This window comes from Dromiciops gliroides, chromosome 5, assembly GCF_019393635.1.
Source record: "Dromiciops gliroides isolate mDroGli1 chromosome 5, mDroGli1.pri, whole genome shotgun sequence".
Taxonomy (NCBI): Eukaryota; Metazoa; Chordata; class Mammalia; order Microbiotheria; family Microbiotheriidae; genus Dromiciops; species Dromiciops gliroides.
The window spans coordinates 120,078,907-120,098,953 of record NC_057865.1 but is presented as its reverse complement, the minus strand read 5'-3'; the positions used below and the strand labels follow the sequence as shown (position 1 = coordinate 120,098,953).

Here is a 20,047-nt window from a genome sequence, read left to right as displayed (position 1 = left end):
ATGGGCTAATACAATAAGAAAATTTAAGCTTTAGAGAGAATACAAGTCAATAAGTTTATAAATGTGTGATATAAATGGATGCAAACACTTGCCCTTTTAAACCTGAAATGGGAATGAAATTATCCCTACTTGTAAACCCTCTAGACAGCATTCATGTAGCAATTGAAGGTCAAATTACCTTAACTGACAATTGACCTCCAATCCTTATTCATAACCTCCATTGACCAGTCTTTCAGGGTCAATCATCATTTTTGAGGAAATAGTTCTGCTAGAGTGATATAGGTGACAGCCAGATCATAAAGAATTGCATAAAGACTGGGTGGTTAACACATAAAGACATCAATTGTAGAGAACTTCATAAAGAAGTTAAGCAGTTAACAGAAAAAGAGAATGGTAGATGGATAGAGAACCCAAGGCTTTAAAGGAAAAAAAAATAATAGAGGTCTAAGGATGTTGGTAGTTATATGAATAATCCATAGAGGGAAATTGGAGGTCTGTAAAAGAAAGGGGTTGAGTGATAGGCCCTAGAGGTAATAGGAAATGGGATCAGACAGAGAAAGCCTTAGGGAGTAGTAGGAATTTTGTATCTCGTGTGATGACAAGAAAGATGGGCAGCAATATTGCTGAATTTTGAGGAAGTTAGAAGGGAGTTTAAAAGTTGAAGTGGAATGGTCTCAGCCTTCTCAGTGAAGAAGGGAAAGTAATTTCGTTTTAGTGTATGTGTGTGGTTGGGAGAATGGAGAGGATTTTAGTTCAGGATAGGGAAAGCCTGAGAACAGTCTCTGGGAAATGAGATAGAAAATGAATGAGTTAAGTAGAACAATTGCTGAGCAGGAGTGAAGGCCCAGCTGATTTTATGCACCACCAATTTGTAGGTGGTAAATCAGCTCAAAAGAACAGTCATATAATATGACTTTCTTGCTTTAAATTCAGCAGTCACATTTTCTTAGCCACTTTCAAGGTACTCTTTGGAAAGGCTGCTATTATCACACAGTGGCAGCAAGATATGGTCACAGCCTGTTACAGTAGTTGTTGGTTTGGGTACCTGAGTATGGGGAGAAATGAAGGGGGAGACAAACAGATGAAACAACTCCATGCTGCAATAAATACACAGTTGACTGGTAAGCTGTGGTGAGGTGGTTTCACACAGCAGTGACTGGGAATGTAAGTTGATTTTATGCATTATTGAATGCAGTACTGTGATAATTATGGTGAAGTCATCTCAAAGGAACAATAAATTGTAAATACTCCAGTGTTGTTTTTGTTATTGCTTATCATCAGCTTCTTTGATGAGAACTCTGGATAAATACATTGCATAAATACATCACTTCAATGAGCATATTTGGACATGCAGTACTGAAGAATGTATTATAATACCAAATCAACATATTTTGCTGGTATTCAAATGCAAGCAAAGAATAAATGAATTGAAAATTTTTAGAGTTAAACCATTCACAGCATTTTACTGTTTAACTCTTAGTTTTTGTTTGTTTGTTTGTTTTTTTACCTTCCAGCTAAGAGATTCACAATTTACTTAATTATCCATTAGGGAAATGAAGAGCATTATTATTGTATTATGAGGGGCCTTTCAAGATCAAGTAGAAGGGAAAACACTTAAATTAGGGTGAAAAAATATATTGGCAATTATCCTTTCCTAGTCAGTTTTGAACTGATTTAAAAGCATCACATCATAAGAGAAAACTATGATTTTTACTGAGCAAGTGCAATTTTTCAAGGGTAGGGATTGTCTCACCCAGAGCCTAGCACACTGTCTGACTCATAGTGGATACTTTATAAATCCATATTGATTACCTGTTCATCTCTAAAGACCCTAAATTTTCTAAACTATGGACACTATATAATGAAGTGTAAGGCCGCAATTCAAACTGCCAGTGCATGTTTTATTTTTCCCTAATTAGAAGTGAGTATGCACTTTGTTTCTGCAGCACTGAAATGACAAAAAAGGTCATGTGCATGTGTGCACTTTGACAAGAACTTTTTATTCTATGCAACCATATGTACCTAGACTTGTTACATATTAGGGGAGTTGCATGATTAAAAGTGTTGTAAGTTGGAAGATTTGAGGGATTTTTGTCCTCTCATCCTCTTTTTGCCTATTGCCACTGCATTAGGTAAAGCTGATGTGAAACTGCAAATAACCCCTGAAGCTATCTTGCTGAACATACTATACTTCTGTCCCAACACATGCAAGTGATTAAACTAATAAGCATTCCAAATAAAGAGAGAACGATATTTAGGAATAAGCATAATGATAAAGAATCCCAATTTATATTCTATTGTCATCAATTCAAAAGGAATTAAGCCTTGATATTTGGCCTGTGGTACAGTGATCCCTTCCTGAATGAACCAAAGATTATTGTAACGGGGACTATATATACATGATCATGAATGGGAACTGAAGACTGAATAGCTTATACATATTTTTATTTAATGTTTGGACCAGTGATTTCATGGGAAAGAAGATGACTTGTACAAAAACTTCACCCACTGATACACATTGGCTAGAGGTCTGAAATTTACTTAGAAAAGCAGGAAGAGTCTAAAGCACTTGTCCATAATCATATAATTAACCCTGGCTTTCCAGACTTTAAGGAAATTCCTTCATTTGATATTCCTCTCTGACTGAGCAATGCATTTCATAGATTATATAAACAGTTGGAAAATGTATAATATACCTTAAAATAAAGTTATGAGTTGATTTTTTATAGCAAAGTATCCATCGCAATAAAAACCAAAATAATATCAATTATCACACAAATACTTACATTTAGGTGAAGTTGGTTAGTCCAATGACCAATTATTTTATATTCTGTACTCTTGTTGTTTATCTGATACTGGAAAATGTCATAACGCCCAGGAGCATCTCCATTTTCATTGAAGGTGACTGGCGTGCCAGCACTGCCTGTAAACATTTGGAAAAGAACTTTAATAACCAGTTTTGTTCCATAAAAGTATTCTTATGAAAGATATAAAGTTTGTGATTATATGTGATCAAAGATAAAATGATTGTGAATCCCTAGGTTCTTTTTGACTATGCAATATCATTTGCATTACAATCTGACTCTGTATTCAGGAAAGAGTTTTGCTTTATAACAAAGTAAATGGTGAATCTCACACTTAGGTAATTTCTCTAAAAGCTAAATGAACAAAATTTGAAAGAAGAAAGTCAGTACCAGAAACCTCCAGGGGCAACAAAATGTTCATCTAGAAAAGAGTGCACATGTCTTTATATAGGATAGCTTTTGCATTATATATACCCAAAATAATATTTTGAAAAATGACATCATTACCTTATTATCCAACCAGTCATAATGTCCTATGCTGTTAGGAGCTCAAAGAGATCTTGGATATTATATAATTGAAACCCTTCAACATTTAGAGTTTTCACTGCTGGATCTAGCTCCTCTTCTTAAATATCTTCCTTTTCTTTAAAAAAAAAGTTTGTCTTCCAGGTCCCTGAGCTACAACCACAAGCTTGACTTCTAGCATGCCTGCCCTGATATTTTTAATGGAGAATTACTATTTTGAATCTCTGGCCAAACTAGCCTATGGTTTATGGGAGGGCCTTACCTCTGTAGAGAACACCAACATCACTAACATAATTAGTCTATGATTAGGTGGTAAATCTTATTATCCTTCAAACTCTGCTTCAAGAGGGTACTTTGTATTCCCTAAACTAACTCACAAAGAGTGACTGCTCCTCTATTTGGCTTTCTTTGTGTCTTCTATTGAACTAAAGACTGGTATTTACCCCAGATTTCCTATTTATCTTCTACTGGTGTTCACAAAGATTCTTCCTAGTGAGCATTAATATCAATGGTCTATAGAGCAGAAGACTTGAACAGCTGTAAGTGGTATTAGTGATCCCTAATAGCTAAGAGACAGTGTGCATAGTGGAAAAATTAGCAGAACAAAACATAGATTTGGAGTTGGATTTAAATCTAAGTTCTGCACTCTGGATCAGTCTTCAAGCTTAGTTGCCTCATCTAAAAACAGGTATCAAAACATCTCTGCTAGGGGCAGCTAGATGGCGCAGTGGATAGAGCACCGGCCCTGGATTCAGGAGTACCTGAGTTCAAATCCGGCCTCAGACATTTAACACTTATTAGCTGTGTGACCCTGGGCAAGTCACTTAACCCCAATTGCCTCACCAAAAAAAAAAAAAAATCTGTGCTACCTTGCTCATAGACTTGCAATAGAACCATTTCATAAACCTAAAATCTGAGATGTTATTTTTCTAAATATTTTTCTGATTACAGAGTCTAGTCTAATAAATAATAAAACTTATGAAGGAAGAGATAGAGCATTAGATTTGGAGTCAGGAAGGCCTGGGTTCGAATCTCACCTCAGGCACTAGAGCTACCCTGGGAAAGTCACTTTACTTTCATTTTCTTCATCTATAAAATGGAGATAATAGTATCATCTACCTTAAATGTTTGTTGTGCAATGGTATGATATATGTAAATAATTTTGGAAAATTTAAAGCATTAAACTACATTGTTTTCCCCCAGGAATATAAAATCAAACAAAAACCCCAAGTGATTAAATATTTTTAAAAATAATTTAGAGCTCAAAGGGCTAAGATATACAAAAGAGGAATAATAGGAAGAAATAGGTGTCTCTTATTATATTATATAGATGGATGTGAAGAACTAACCTATTTTTTCACTCTGGGAGCCAAAAGACTCTTTTCTTTCGTTTTTTTTTTGTTTTGTTTTTTTTTTTGGTGAGGCAATTGGGGGTTAAGTGACTTGCCCAGGGTCACACAGCTAGTAAGTGTCATGGGTCTGAGGCCAGATTTGAACGCAGGTCCTCCTGAATCCAGGACCAGTGCTCTATCCACTGCACCACCTAGCTGCCCCAAGACAAAAGACTCTTGACCTATTCAATAATCACTTCTAATACTTCCTCATAAGCATTTTATAACACTGAAAATGTTCAAGCAATAGATTTGACTTTTCTTACTGTTATCATCATAATGTTTCTGATTGTCAAAAAGCTGAATGAAGGTTAAATAGGAAACAGAAATCCAGGATGATTATTCCTAAAATAAATTGTACATACATCTGATTTCATGAAAGATGTTACCTTTAAGAAATATTTTATTTCAATTTTAGAGCTCACTATTTTTTTAAAAGTACTATTTATGTGAAATACAAGTGTTATCAGTGCATTGAGTCTAGAATTTGGGAACTAGATCAGAAAATGTCATCCTCTGAAACTGAAACCAAGATTCAAAGGACTTAGTAATAGTATGAATCATTTTCCCATAGGCTGATCACTTTGAGTGAAAAATTTTTTTAATTAAATATATTAAAGATCAGAACTGGACCTTGAATCCCACAAAAGTATATCTTATCTATTTCTAAGCAGAAAGATAGATAAATAGGATCTCTGTCTCTTGTTTGAATTTTTCTTTGTTTTGTTTTTGCTTCAGACCTAGGATTTCATACACGTGGAATTCTTCAAACTCCCTTCATCATTACAGCTATTCTATAACTTACAGTCTTAGAAATTTGCCTGGAAACAGTGTAAGTAGGCAGACCTTGACCTCAGATTTTCCTGATTCTAAGTTCATTCCTTTATTATACTACATTGCTTTTGTTCTTTGTTTTTTATAACTTCTTAATTGCCATGCCAAGGAAAAGATAATTCATAATTACATGTGTTTGTTAAAAACAGCAAAGTTTGTTGGTTGCATTGGTATATATGAGACAAAAAAAAGGAATGGAAAAAAATCATGTCAGATGCCATTACTGATTTAATGGACCAATAAGGAGGTCATTTAAAATCCCCCTTGATTTTCTCCATTACAAGATTGAGAAGACAATAGTACTCCCTCAGATAAAAATGACTCTATAATACTGATATTAAAGGTGCTTTATGAATGGAGAGTCACATAATTATTGAATGGATCTGTTTGAGACACAGAAATACAACCCATAATTGCCTGTATGGTTCTTAAATAAGCAGAATAAATCTTTATAACAACAATAACAAAAAGACCCATTTGTCAGGAAGACACTTCTCAGCAAAACAGATGAATTGGGAGATTTAAATAAAACTCCTACCAACAAAAATGACAAAATAGCTATTAAAACATTTAATGTTTGGTTAAAAGAAAGAGAAACGAATGTTCAATGATTAGATGGAATTTAAGTAATGCATTTAAAAATAACATACTAATAACCCAAAAATGCGATATAATGCTTTACATCCACTTACGTAGAAGACCACACTGGGTGAAGATTTAAATAGCCACTCTCCCACATATCACAATTGTTAAAAACCAGTCAATGGCCTAATCACCCTCTCCCTGCCTCTTAAAGCAGCAGCATCTCTGGAGTTATCAAAATTGGCACACAACTCATAACTCATAATGTCCTGTGGTGGCTGTTTTTGAGTTAATAGTAACGATCTTTTTTTGTTTGTTTTTAGTGAGACAATTGGGGTTAAGTGACTTGCCCAGAGTCACATAGCTAGTTAAGTGTTGTGTCTGAGGCTGGATTTGAACTCAGGTACTCCTGACTCCAGGGCCAGTGCTCTATCCACTGTGCCACCTAGCTGCCCTCAATAACGATCTTTTTTAGGCACTATGGGAATTAATCCTTACAACAAACCTATATGGATTTATAGCAGGTATGCATTGTAAGATATTATTAACATCAGCATTTTAGTAATGGGCATTCATATAAAACTTGCAGCATTTAGCATGTGTTACCCCATTTGATCCTCAACACCCTGTGCGGTAGTTAGGGAAAGCAGAGTTAGAGAGGCTAAATGATTTGCACAAGATCACACAGTGGGAAAATGACAAACTGGGATGCCTCAAGAATGGATTCAGGATAGAAAGAGAACTGAATTCTGTCAGCAAATGTAGGTTTGTTTTTTGGCTCTCCTAATTATACCTGTATAAATTGGAACATGCCACTTTATGTCTCGGTTTCCTCATCTATAAAGATAGAGAAGTATACTTGAAGGTCACTTCTAGCTGTAAATGCCAGGATTCTATGATATGCCTTCAGTACACAGAGTTAATAGAATCCACAAAATAAGTTAACAAAGTTAAGATCAGCCTTGCTAAGGAAACAAGACCTAGAGGGGTACATTCTATTAGAATTGCATAATCTCAGGGGCAGCTAGGTAGTGCAGTGGATAAAGCACTGGCCCTGATTCAGGAGAACCTGAGTTTAAATCTGACCTCAGACACTTGACACTTACTAGCTGTGTGACCCTGGACAAGTCACTTAACCCTCATTGCCCTGCCCCCCAAAATTGCATAGTCTCAATTGGAAAGCCTTGGAAAAGAATGTTTATTTCAATTCACACCTAAAGAAAAACCCCACCCCACCCTAAGATATTCCAGGACTAATGGAATCTTCACTTTAAAAGCTCACTACACAGTTATCTTCTAACTTGGACTTGAGGCATCCAAGTAAGGCTACAGACATTTATTAAGGCAACAAGCATCTATTAATACTTATGTGTCAGGCACTGTGCTATATGCAAGGGATAGAAATAGAAGCCAAAAAAGATAGTCTTCTCTCTAGGAGTTTACATTCTTAGGAAAGACAACAAAAGGGAGGTGAAAAGTGAGTTAGAAGAAAAGTACCCATATTGAGGGTCTGAGATGCAGAGACAGGGAAAGGTATGACGTTTGGCCAGCTTTGACCTCTCCCCTAAAATAGAGTCACTGAGAAGTGACTGGGAATCAACAATAAGCTAAGTGGGCTAGCCTAATGGGGAATAGTTCAGGTTGAGAAGGTTGCAGGGATGGATGGATTTTACAAGGTGAGGACGCCCCAGGCAATGGAGGAAGTTCCAAGGTGAACTGGCCGCTGACACATGGTGGCAAGATCCAGAAAGTCAGAAGGAAAGCAAAGAAATCACTGAACATTCTGACCTTGAGATTAGAAGGCAGATGGTATGGTATTGCCTCAAGTCCTTGAGAGCTGAGAAGCAAGAGGAGATATTAGCAACAAGGAGCCTATGTGAAACACTAACTCAGAAGTAGAAAATGGTTCTTCACAACACCAAGGTCTTGGGAGGAATGACTTTCCCTTTCCCATCTTTCTCTTCCCCTCCCCTTCTCTCTCTGACCTTTCCCTCCCTCTCTCCACTTTCTCATAGGGTACTCCCCCCTCCTGGGCAGCTGAGTGGCAAGCAGATGCTCTGTTCTTCACTTTCCCTTCAGGCCTGTCCTGGCAGGCAAACGGCAGTCTTCTCTCTCTTGCAAAGGTTCAAATGAGCTACAGAGGAGAGAGCCAGTTCCATACTATTTACAGGAATGTGTGTGCTACATATCTTTAGTCTAAGTGCTTTGTTTTAAAATAAAATTATATAGATATTTTTTGGTATTACATCATCTGCATTTCCCAATGTAGACTTTCACCCCTATCCATGCCAGGGAATAAGAGTCTTTTATAACAACAACAACAAAAAATTTAAAGAAGAGATGGGGGGAGTTGTGAAAGAAGGAATGGGGAACACCTTAACAATACTAACCAACATATCAAAAGGCTTTCTCCTTGGCAAAGAAGCAGAGGGAGGTACATCTCCTGTCTCTTCACTGAGGACAATATAATTTTGTAGCACTCAATTTCTATTATGTGGCTGTGCTTTCCATGTGTATATCGTTTTTCTGCTTCTGTTTCCTAGGCTTACTATGAATAACTACACTCAGAGAAGTCACAGCAACCTTCTGAGGGAGATGCCAGTGCATCCTGATTTTCGAGATGAGGAGACTGAGGCTGAGAATGGTGAAATTATTTGCTCAGAATCCCATAGTTAGGCAGGAATCAAACTCATGTCTTCCTTACTTGATATCCAGACCAGTATGGCTATTACTTGGTCACAACTTGAGGGAGGAAAAACAAAATGAGAACAGGGTGAGCAAGATCTTAACCTCCCTCTTCCCCCACATATATTTCTGCATGGCTATAGCTGACACCCACAAGTCACTGTTTATAGGCATATTGTACACATGATCTTATTGGAAACAATACTAGTCTTGAACCCAAATTCAAGTTCCACCTCTGATAGTCATGTGACTAAGCAAGACTTTCTGAGTCTCAGTTTACTCAAAAGAGGGTAGAAAGGGAAAGTAGATAATACCTTTATTACCTATCTCTGTGAAGAGTGTTTTGTCAACTTAAAGCACTCTGTAAATGGATATTAGCATAAATTCTTGTTCAGCCATTTTTTGTTTTCTTTTGTTTTAGTCCTGTCCAACTCTGTGACCTCTTTTGGGGTTTTCCTTGCAAGGGAAACTGAGGCAAACAGGGTTAAGTAACTTTCCTGGGGCCACATAGCTAGTTAAGTGTCTGAGGTCAGATCTGAATTCAGGAAGATAAGTCTTCCTGACTCTGGGCCCAGCAATCTATCCACACTGTGTCACTTAGCTGAAAGATAAGAATTAGCTCAGTATAAGAGAATTTTTGAGGACTACTCTCTCTATTTCCCATTCATTCTCTTTCTCATGCATACATACATATATACACATATATATACACACATACATATATGCATACATACACATAGACATATATATTTGTGTTTGTGTATATGTGTCTATATAGACATGCACATACGTGTATATATACATCTATACATACATGTGTATATATACATGAATATATAAAATATAGATGCTAATATATATATATATATATATCCTCTCCCAATAATAGATCAATAATGTGATACCATATATGTATGATAATGAAAAAAACTGAAATCTAACATCATAGAAAAGTCACTAAAATTATTGAAAGGATAAACTGAAATGATATTTAAGAATATGGTCATTATTCTTGAATATACATAGGATCCATGATTTGGTGAATGGGGGTGTGGCTGGAGAGGCAGGAGAGGATTCTCTCTACTTTGGTGGATGGCATCAGCCCTGTCATAGATTTACATTACTGCTGGGGGACCAGCAAGTGACTTCCCCACAGTCAAATAGCCAGTTTCAGAGGTCAGCCAAATATAAATTCCTTGAGGTCAGGGACTGTTTCTCTTCTGTCTGTGCATGGCTAGCACCTAGCACAGTGGCTGGCATATGTTAGGCACATAATAAAAGCTTGGTCATACTATCACCAGCACTTCAAGCCAAGCAAGGTTTCTCACCATTAGCCAAACTTTGGCCACTTCAGCTTTTAATTATCTCTCCCCAATTCCTTTTCCTCTGCAGAGCAAGAAGTTGTCCCTGAGTAGCAATCATCTTAACTCACATTTATAATGTTCTTTAAGGTTTACAAAGCACTTTTCTCTCAATACCCTTATTAAGTATGTTATACAAATACAATAACTATCAACCTCTTTTGTATGTGGAAAAAAAATAAACTGAAGCCCAGAGAGATGGTCCAGGGACACAATCCTAGTGTTTGAGTTAGGACTTAGACCCAGACCTCCTAATACTAAGTCCAAGGCTCTACCACTATACTAAGCTGCCTCTGAATGGAAATAGCTAACATGCTTTCATGAACACTTTGTGATGCAAGTAGTATTTTACTTTTTTTAAGGGAGTGGAGGGAAATTGAAAATGTACAGAAATATTAAGACTTTGGACAGAAACGCAACTGCACTTTTGCTAGGCTGAATCTAAGAATTCTCATGAGAAAAACTATCACTTTTCATTAAGCTAGCTTGCATCAGTGAATGGAAGTATGGTAATTATTATGCAATTTTCTGAATTAATTGAGTAGGAAAACCAACTCTAATTGTTTCCTTGGGGAAAACAGTCCTCACTGCAGAGCTATGAACTCTAGCAACCAAGGTCATAAATGAAATGACCTTTGTTCACTCCCCAAATTCTTTTTACACATTTTTTTCCTACATCCCCTCTGTACTTGGTCAGATACTACCTTTGCTTATGATTGCAGAAGCCATTATTTTTTTTCTGAAATGATTTTCTTCATGACTTCAATACCTGTTGAATTTCACCACTGCTTAAAATCCATCTTAATGGCACCTCACTCAGGAAGCTTTTCCTGAACTCCTTAGTCCATGATCACCCCCCTTCTTTCCTCCAACTTCCCACAGCCCATTACTTACATCTCTCATGAGCTTATATATTATTTGTATTTGAAATATTTGTGCATGACAGTTCCTTTGATTATAATATAAGCTCTATGAAAAGTGACAGGTCCTATTTTATCTAACATTTATATTTTTCTAGAGCATCAAAGGACAAATCCTACATATGATAGCTCACTAACTACCTCCCTGGGATACACTTTTCTCATTTACAAAATGGGAGAGTTGGTCTAGATGATTTCCATCGTCCCATTCAGCTCCAGATCTGTAATCCTATAAATCCTCCTAGGATCCTGGTCTGGGATCTATTAAATTATAAACTATGATACTTTAATGGATCTGTGTTCTCATCCAACTAGGAATTCCCACCATAGGTTCAAATTACAATCCATTTGTGCCTTCTTGTTCTATGTGATTCTTCTCCATATTCTCATATATTTCATGCAAAAGAGTTGGTGTGGTACAATGGAAATAATACTGGCTCCAGAGTCAGAGTACATTAGTTTAAACCTGACATTCATGGATTCTGCCTCTAAAACATCACACAAATCATTGAGATTTTCTGATTCTCAGTTTCCTCATTGGTAAAATCTTTCATCTTATGGTTTTCCCAGCATGCAGAAGAACTTCTTCTCTCATAGATTTAGAGGAGGAAGGGACCTTAGAAATCATCAAATCCCAGCTGCTTATTTTATAGAAGAGAAAACTAAGGCCTAGAGAGGTTAAGTGACTTGCCTAGAATTCAAATCCAGGTCTTTGAGATGGCAAGTGTCGTGGTCTTTTCTCTATATGATGCTGCCTCCAAGTCTTCTAACATTTAATGGATACCAGTACAGGGTATGAGCCACCTATCTATTACTCCTCTTCTGGCTTTTTAACCTGCTCACAGTCTTTCCTAATTCTTTTCTAAAGGATAGTTTTTGTTCCAGTTATTACATAGACAATGTTGTTAGCAATATCCCATGGCCAACTTTCACCTACCATACACTTCTCCATTGTTCTTGGAGTCACCAACAACCTTTGATATTATGGTGTTCTAGGATTCACTATAACCAAAGGAAACTAATAAATATTTATTGAATCATTAAGATAAGATAAAATCAAATATTGCCTAAAGTTAATTTGTTAAATAAAAAAAGGTAAAGTTGGTTCTTGATTATCACTCAACAAGATTTTTGCTTGAAGGACCACACCATCACTTGTATAACTTGATGCACAAATTATTTTTATATTTTTTTATAATTTTTACAATTTACTAGAATATATCCTATCTGAGCAAATTCACTTTAACTGCAAATAATTATGAACACATATTATAATTTTAGTTAAAGTGTACATTTTTATCTTGCTATTGCTAGTACATCCAAATGCACCATATCAATGGATGTATTTTTTCTTTTCTTTTCTTTTCTTTTCTTTTCTTTTCTTTTCTTTTCTTTTTCTGGGGCAATGAGGGTTAAGTGACTTGCCCAGGGTCACAGAGCTAGTGTCAAGTGTCTGAGACCAGATTTGAACTCAGTTCCTCCTGAATCCAGGGCCAATGTGTTATCTACTGCCCCAATGCATCCTTTTCTTTCAAGGTACTCAAAGCATCTACAATGTGTGTGGCACTAGGAATTCAAGGACAAAAGACAGTATGTGCCAATGGAGCTATATGAAAAACAGATAAAGAGAAATTTGTGGAGAAAAGAGCACTGGTTGTTTAAGGATTTAGGAAAAGCTTCATGCAAATGAGACAAACTAATCTTGAAGGAAAATTGGGAAGTCTAAGCAATAAAGATGAGGAAGGAGTACATTGCAAACATGATGACATTACCAGTGCAACAGCCTGGAGATGGAAGTTGGATTGTCATGTATTAGACACAATAAGAACAACTTAGCTGAACTGCAGAGTTTGTGAAAGCAATAGCGGAGGAATAACAATAGCTAGCAATAGCTGCTATTTCTCTAGTGTTTTCAACCTTGCAAAGCTCTTTATATATGTTAACTCATTTAATTTTTTTAAGGCCAAACTGAACTTAGTAGAAACATTACACTAAAAGATCCTGTCATCTGCCTTCCATGAGCCATCACTTCATTTCCTTCCATGTGTCCATCCTGAATAGGATGCATTATGATGCCTTTGTCCTACCTCACTGCTGGCTGTTTCAGTGATTTGCCTTCTCCTAATGTCACACAAAATACTTGTGTTCATCTTTTCAGAGTTAGCATATGTCAGCTGGATCTCTAAGGTCTCTTCCAGCTTAAAAATTCCATCATTCTATATGATACAGCCAACTCCACTGAAGCACATATTTCTGTGTCTGAAGTATTCAAAACCCTGAAAACGCCACAGCCCACTAGCTATAGCACTGCAGTGGGAAAACTTCCACTCATTCCAGACAATGATTTATGAATGGGGTGGAAAGGGGAAGATAGCAAATCATTTGTTTCTTATGGACCTGTTTACTTGGTAATTACACAAACCATCAGCGAATAATTGGCCAGTAAAATACATGATAACACATTATCTTGCTATTCCAGGTTACTAAACAATTATGAATACTTCAAAATATAAAACGATGATGATATTATCTACATTGTATTGAGAATATATACTGCATATCATTGATATTTTAATTTACAATAATATGGAGACATTTTACAATTTACAGCTTTATTGAAGAACAAAGTTAGATTACTTTAGTTTTCTTGGTTGCATACATTCAATATGTACTTGCAAATATATTTTTATAAGTATTGCAAAATTATAAATATTACATAAGTCTTTGGATATATCCATAGGAGAATGACTACCTTTGAAATCATTAAGTGACCAATTCTTTAATACAAACTGTTTAATAAAAACTGGGCAGAGGTGGTTTTCCCATTGCTTTAATATTTACTTGTGAGAAGTGAGCACAGATGGTACTCCCATTCTGTAAATTAGAAAAAGAATCATTGTATATTACACTGTCTTCTATGCCTGGAAAGCCACCTTCCTTCACTGACTCCCCAGTAAATATAAAAGGTATTGAATTTTTACCTATCTCTTAAAAGTTAACTCTGTCAAACACCTCTTCTAGAAAGCTTTTTCTAATTCCTTAGTCCCTCTGACCACACAACACTTTATTTTCATCCTGCTTAGTTAAATACATATTGTTCTATATTATAGTTTTTATTAGTAATTAGGAAGGCTTTAGTAAGCTGAGAGATGAACAGGAATAAGATAAAGGACTGGAATATATTTGGGGAATTGTATTCCATTTTTAATGATCACAGACACATATATACACATCCAAAGTTTCTAATATTCATCTTCACATAATGCCGTTACTGAAAATCAAGGCCACATCACAGGCTCTGAAGAATTTGTCAAAAAGGGAAAAACACCAAATGAGTGTAAAAAGGTAGTAGCAATTTCCAATGATGTCTTATATGCAAGAAATGGCATGAGGGACATTCCTTTCTCCAGGCCTTTAATTTCATTGGTGTAAGGGACCTATGGTGAGGAATTCCCCTCTACCAATGATAACTGGTACCTGTTCTACAAATTACAATCTGCCCAAGCTGTCAAGAGTACAAAGAGCTTACATGGTTTCATCAGGACCACAGAACCAATATGTGTCATCCATGACATTTAAACTCAAGTCTTCCCAATTAAGAGATAAGCTCCCTATCCTGTATATTTCATTGCCCCTCATTAAGCATAATTACAGATATTTGACTTTGGAAAAGAGGTAGGCCAGTTACGTAGGAAGAATAATGAATGGGAGATGGACAATGTTGGGCTTGCATGAGTAACCAAAGAATTCAAAAAAGAAACAGTAAAGAAAGGGACCTAGCACATTCTACTCTAAGGGGGATTTAAGAACTTATAAAATGTAAGTGCAAAAACTTGTCAGGGTAAAAAGGGACTTTTGGGCTTAGGTAGTCAGAATATTTTAGGATCTAAGATGTATCCATGGAAGCAGCACTATCATTATCATCATTATCATATTTTATTGCACCTACTATGTGTCAGGCACTTTGTCAAGCACTTTACATATATCATTAGATACTCCCATTAACTCTGTGAAACACATATTATTATTATCTCCATTTTACAACCAAGAGAGGTTAACAAATGGAGATTAATTGATTTGCTCAAGGTCACTCAGCTAGTCAATGTCTGAGACTGAATTTTAATTGAGGCCTTCCTGACTCCAGGCCCAGAGCTCCTAGCTATTGCAAAACATAATTGTCTTTATGTGTTCATACATCCATTCATGTATTTGTTCATTTGTATATGTCACCTACATCCCTTCCAAAACCACCAAGAGACATAATTATGAAGGCCAGTTGTCTATTTGGGCCCATGTACTTAGATGTAAAATATTTAGGATCCTACATTAACAAAAACAAGTGCTTCATGAGCCCTTCTAGAACAATGTTAATTCTTAAAGCAATGAAGCAACAATAATATGAGTGCAGCTTTCTCACTGCTCCTGAGTTTATATGTATAATTTCCTTCGATGATCATCTTCCAATGAAAATGTCAAAAAGGCACATTTGCAATTCCCTGGTCAAGTAGCTCAGTCCCTAGAACATCGTAACAGTAGCCCTCTATTTTTTTTTTGTTTAAATGATAGCAAATGGAAAAAGAAACCAGATGTGCTTCCTATGAATAATTAATGCTAGCACTGACATTCTGAAGCTCTTTATATTACATTCTCTGTGGCTCTGTCTGTGTACACAAATTGTTTTGGCCATTTGGACAATGGAAACTTTTTTGATTAAAGAAAATTCTCTTTTTCCTGAAGGAAGGGAAAAAAAAAGATTGAAACTGATTTCATAACACTAAAGTGTCACATATTTTCACTTTATTGTTTGAAAGGCAAATTCTAAAATGAAATATAAGTTTATACACAACCAGAATTTTACAATGATATTAAGTTTCTTTTTCCTCTGGTTCTAAAATATTTATACACTGGGTCATTTTCTTGTATTTTAAAATATGCTATTCCTTTCAGCAGGGCCAGCTGAATAAAGGTATCAAATAGAATTTCAGCTTTCTGAGAAAATCTTCTATTTCACTGTATATGTTCTACACATGAATTTGTAGGTGGTCTCTACTATTAGAATCTAAGCTCCTTAAGAACAGGGACCATATATATAGGTATGTGTGTGTGTGTATATATGTGTGTGTGTGTATATATATATATATAATTTTTACCAGTTCCCCAGGATTAGTCTAGTACCTGGCCTATAGTAAATATTTAATAATGTTTTTGACTATCTGGCTGGCTAACTGGCTTCCCAGGACAGGGATATTAGATTTACTACTATCTTTCTTTTTTTTTTTTTTTTTTTAGTGAGGAAATTGGGGTTAAGTGACATGCCCAGGGTCACACAGCTAGTAAGTGTCAAGGGTCTGAGGCTGGATTTGAACTCAGGTCCTCCTGAATCCAGGGCCAGTGCTCCATCCACTGTGACACCTAGCTGCCCCTATTTACTACTATCTTAATATTGTTTATGATGAAAAGTATCCCCTGAGGTATTTGTTGATTACTTGATATTTAGTGATAATGAAACAATGGGGCAGGTAGGTAGCACTGTGGATAGAGTACCAGGCCTGGAGTCAGGAAGATTATCTCCCTGGGTTTAAATCTAGCTACAGACATTTAGTAGCTGTGGGACCCTGGGAAAGTCATTTAACATTGTTTGTCTCAGTGACCTCATCTATAAAATAAGCCGGAGAAGGAAATGACAAACCACTCCCAGTCAACTGTCTATTCCAAAGAAGGCAACTGCAGAAATTTCAAATAAAAATTAGATCTACTTAGCATTTTAGCATTTTGTTGTGAACATTTCTAGAGTATAGTTGGAATCCCAAGCCCATTCCTTATGGCCACGGCATTCCTATGTATTAGGATAAAAGAGATCAATTTCTTAGACAATTAAAAGTGTGAACTTTAGAAATTTGATATTAATTACCAAAATGAATACAAATAGCTGCTATGCATCAGTTCTTTCTGTGTCAATTTTATACAACATCAAGACAATAGGCCAAGTTAGTTAATTTATTCAAACTCCCAGTCAATTCAATATTCTAAAAAATCCATTGGCCCAAATATATTGGTTGGAAGTTGCTATTTGCTTGAATCTTTTGCTCAATTCCACCTTAATGCTTTCTCCAGTTTCTTGTGAAATAATAGCCTCAATATCAACCTTTGTTTAAAAATCCTTTATTCATCTTATAATATTCAAAATGAATTATGCTATGTATCATAAATCTTGTAATGTTTTCATTAAATTACATATGGAAGATCAGTGACTTAAGATAATAGAGTGCTTTACCAGGAGTCAGGAAGACCTGAGTTTAAATGTAACCTCAGACATGTACTAGGTTAGCAACCCTGGACAAGTGTCTTAACCTCTGTCTGCCTCAGTTTCCTAAACTGTAAAATGAAAATAATAGTAAAATCTACCTTCCAGGATGGTTATGAGGATCAACTATACTCTAGTTCTAACTTCTTTAGCTTTAATAGCTTCCTACAGGTTTATCAATTCAATTTCTTTTATTTTGTATTGCTCTATAGAGTTGTGGATGTATGTAACCCTATAAAGAATACTAAAATGCTAGTGTATCACTATTTTACTTTTAGAAATGTTCACAACAAAATGCTAAAATGCTAAGTAGATCTAATTTTTATTTGAAATTTCTGCAATTGCCTTCTTTGGAATAGACAGTTGCCTACAGAATAAAGCTCTAGGCTGGAGGGTCAGAAAATCTGGGTTTAAATTAGGGGTGGCTACTTACTGTGTAACTATGGGCAAGCCACTGATCCTCCTAGACCTTTATTTCCATAGTTATTAGGCAGGTCAGTGACCCTCTTGCTCCTCCGTTTCCCCATCTATAAAATATTCTCCAAGGTGCCTTTGATCTTTGATAGTTTGTGACTTCCCTTGTGGAAGGTTCATCCTATAATCAGCACTCGCTGAAAGGTGGCATTCTTTCATTTTTTTAAAAAAATTCATAGGGCCCTAGAAAATGTGACACAAGCAGCTTGAGTGCTCTTTATCAACATGAAGAAATAAAGCCATCAGATTTTGTATTGATTTTGCTGACATCCTTCAGTGACCCTACTTACTATATTGAAGGCCCTTCTGTGACTCTGATGATGGATTCTTCCAAGGGTTAATATGTTGATGAAATAATTGATTTTGTGTGGCATCCCCTGAAAGAGCACTAGACTTTTAAAAAGACATAAAAGGAGGCTACTCTTTATAAATGCTTGACATCATTTTAGAAATTGAAATGGAAGCCAATATCCACTACAATAAACCAAAATAATTCAGTAAAGCTTTGCAGCTTTTACCAGGTTTCAACTCATTACAAATCCACAACAAATATATAAATGGAACCTGGATTTGGCTGTTAGGGCAGGATCAGAAGGCCTTGGCCCTGTTCTATTCAACAGTCTTATCAATAACTTCAGTGATTGAGCAAGTGTTCATTAAATGCAGAATCATAGAATTAGAGATAGAAGGGACCTTAGAGGGCATCTAGTTCAAACTTTGGAGACTGAAAAATTAAAACAAACAAAAAATCCTGCAGCCCAGAGGGTTTAAATGAATTTGCACAGTCACTAAGGTAATAAACAGCATAGGACTGGAACCCAGGTCCTTTGATTCTAAATGCCATGTGACCTGTACTTTACTAGGAAGCTTCTTTCATTTTTTTTAATGTGCCAGGTACTCTACTTACGTGCATCAGACATGGAAATGAAAACAAAACTGTCTCTGTCCTCCGGAAACTACAGTAAACAACTTGCACATATAACGAAAAATATAAAAGTAGATAATAAATCTTTGGAAAAGAGAAGGATTAATTAGAAATGATCTTGTACAGAAAGTGGCAGTAATAATTTTGAAGGAGGCTAGAGATTTGGAAAAATGGGCAGCTGGGTGGTACAGTGGATAGAATGCTGGGCCTAGACTCAGGAAGATCTGAGTTCAAATCCAGCCTCAGACCCTCACTTGCTGTGTGATCCTGGGCAAGTCATTTAACCACTGTTTGCCCCAGTTCCTCATTTGTAAAAAATAAGGAAACAGTGGAGAAGGAAATGTTAAACCAATCCAGCATCATTGTCTTTGTTTTCTTTTTGTTTTTGTTTTTGTTTTTTGCAGGACAATGAGGGTTAAGTGACTTGCCCAGGGTCACACAGCTAGTAAGTGTCAAGTGACTGAGGCCATCTTTAAACTCAGGTCCTCCTGAATCCAGGGTCAGTGCTCTATCCCCTGGGCCACCTAGCTGCCCCCCCCCCAGCATCATTGTCAAGAAAACCCCATGGAAAAAGTTCACGGGATCACAGAATTGGACAAAACTGAATGACTGAACAACAACAGAGATTTGAAGATGCAAATTTAGGAGGGAGTGGATCACTGAGATCAGAGACTGAATGGCATATATGAGGAATGACAACTAGTCCAGTTTTCCTTGAACATAGAATAGGTGAAGGGGAATAATACTGGTTGATTGAAACAATAAGGTTGGAAGGGTAGTGCAGAGACTTTGAAGGGCATTAGATGCTAGATAAAGGAGCCTGCATTTTATTCTAGAAGTACTTGGGAGCATCTTGAATATCTTAAGCAGCATATTTGTATACTCCTAACTAAGTTATAAAAATATAAGCTTGGTAGCCATGGGGAAGATAGATTGAAGAGGGGAGACAATGGATATAGGAGGACCAATTAGAAGACTTTTTCAAAAGTCCAGGTGGTGAGAATTGATAAGGATTGACCTAGAATAATGGATGTGAATAGAGAAAAAATGATGGTTTCAAGAGATGTTGGGAGCATAGAGTTGACAAGACAGCAACTGATTGGATGTGAGGAGAGAGGGAGAATGACTCTAAATTTGTAAATTTAGCCACTGAAAGGACAGCGGTGACCTTGACAGAAATAGAAGACAAGAACAGAATGCTTTTCAAATTCACAAGTGAAAAGTAGAAAGATTGTCCCTTCC

At 36.3% G+C, this 20,047-nt stretch overlaps 1 protein-coding gene across 6 annotated transcripts in view; it reads right to left on the bottom strand.

Annotated features, from left to right (window-relative positions):
- GRM8 (glutamate metabotropic receptor 8) overlaps positions 1 to 20,047 on the bottom strand; it is a 952,263-nt gene that overhangs the window by 198,305 nt on the left and 733,911 nt on the right. For all 6 annotated transcript variants that reach the window (XM_043969215.1, XM_043969212.1, XM_043969213.1 and 3 more), the window contains exon 8: positions 2,787 to 2,923. In XM_043969215.1, the coding sequence (XP_043825150.1) occupies positions 2,787 to 2,923 (137 nt within the window). The remainder of the gene's footprint in view (positions 1 to 2,786; positions 2,924 to 20,047) is intronic.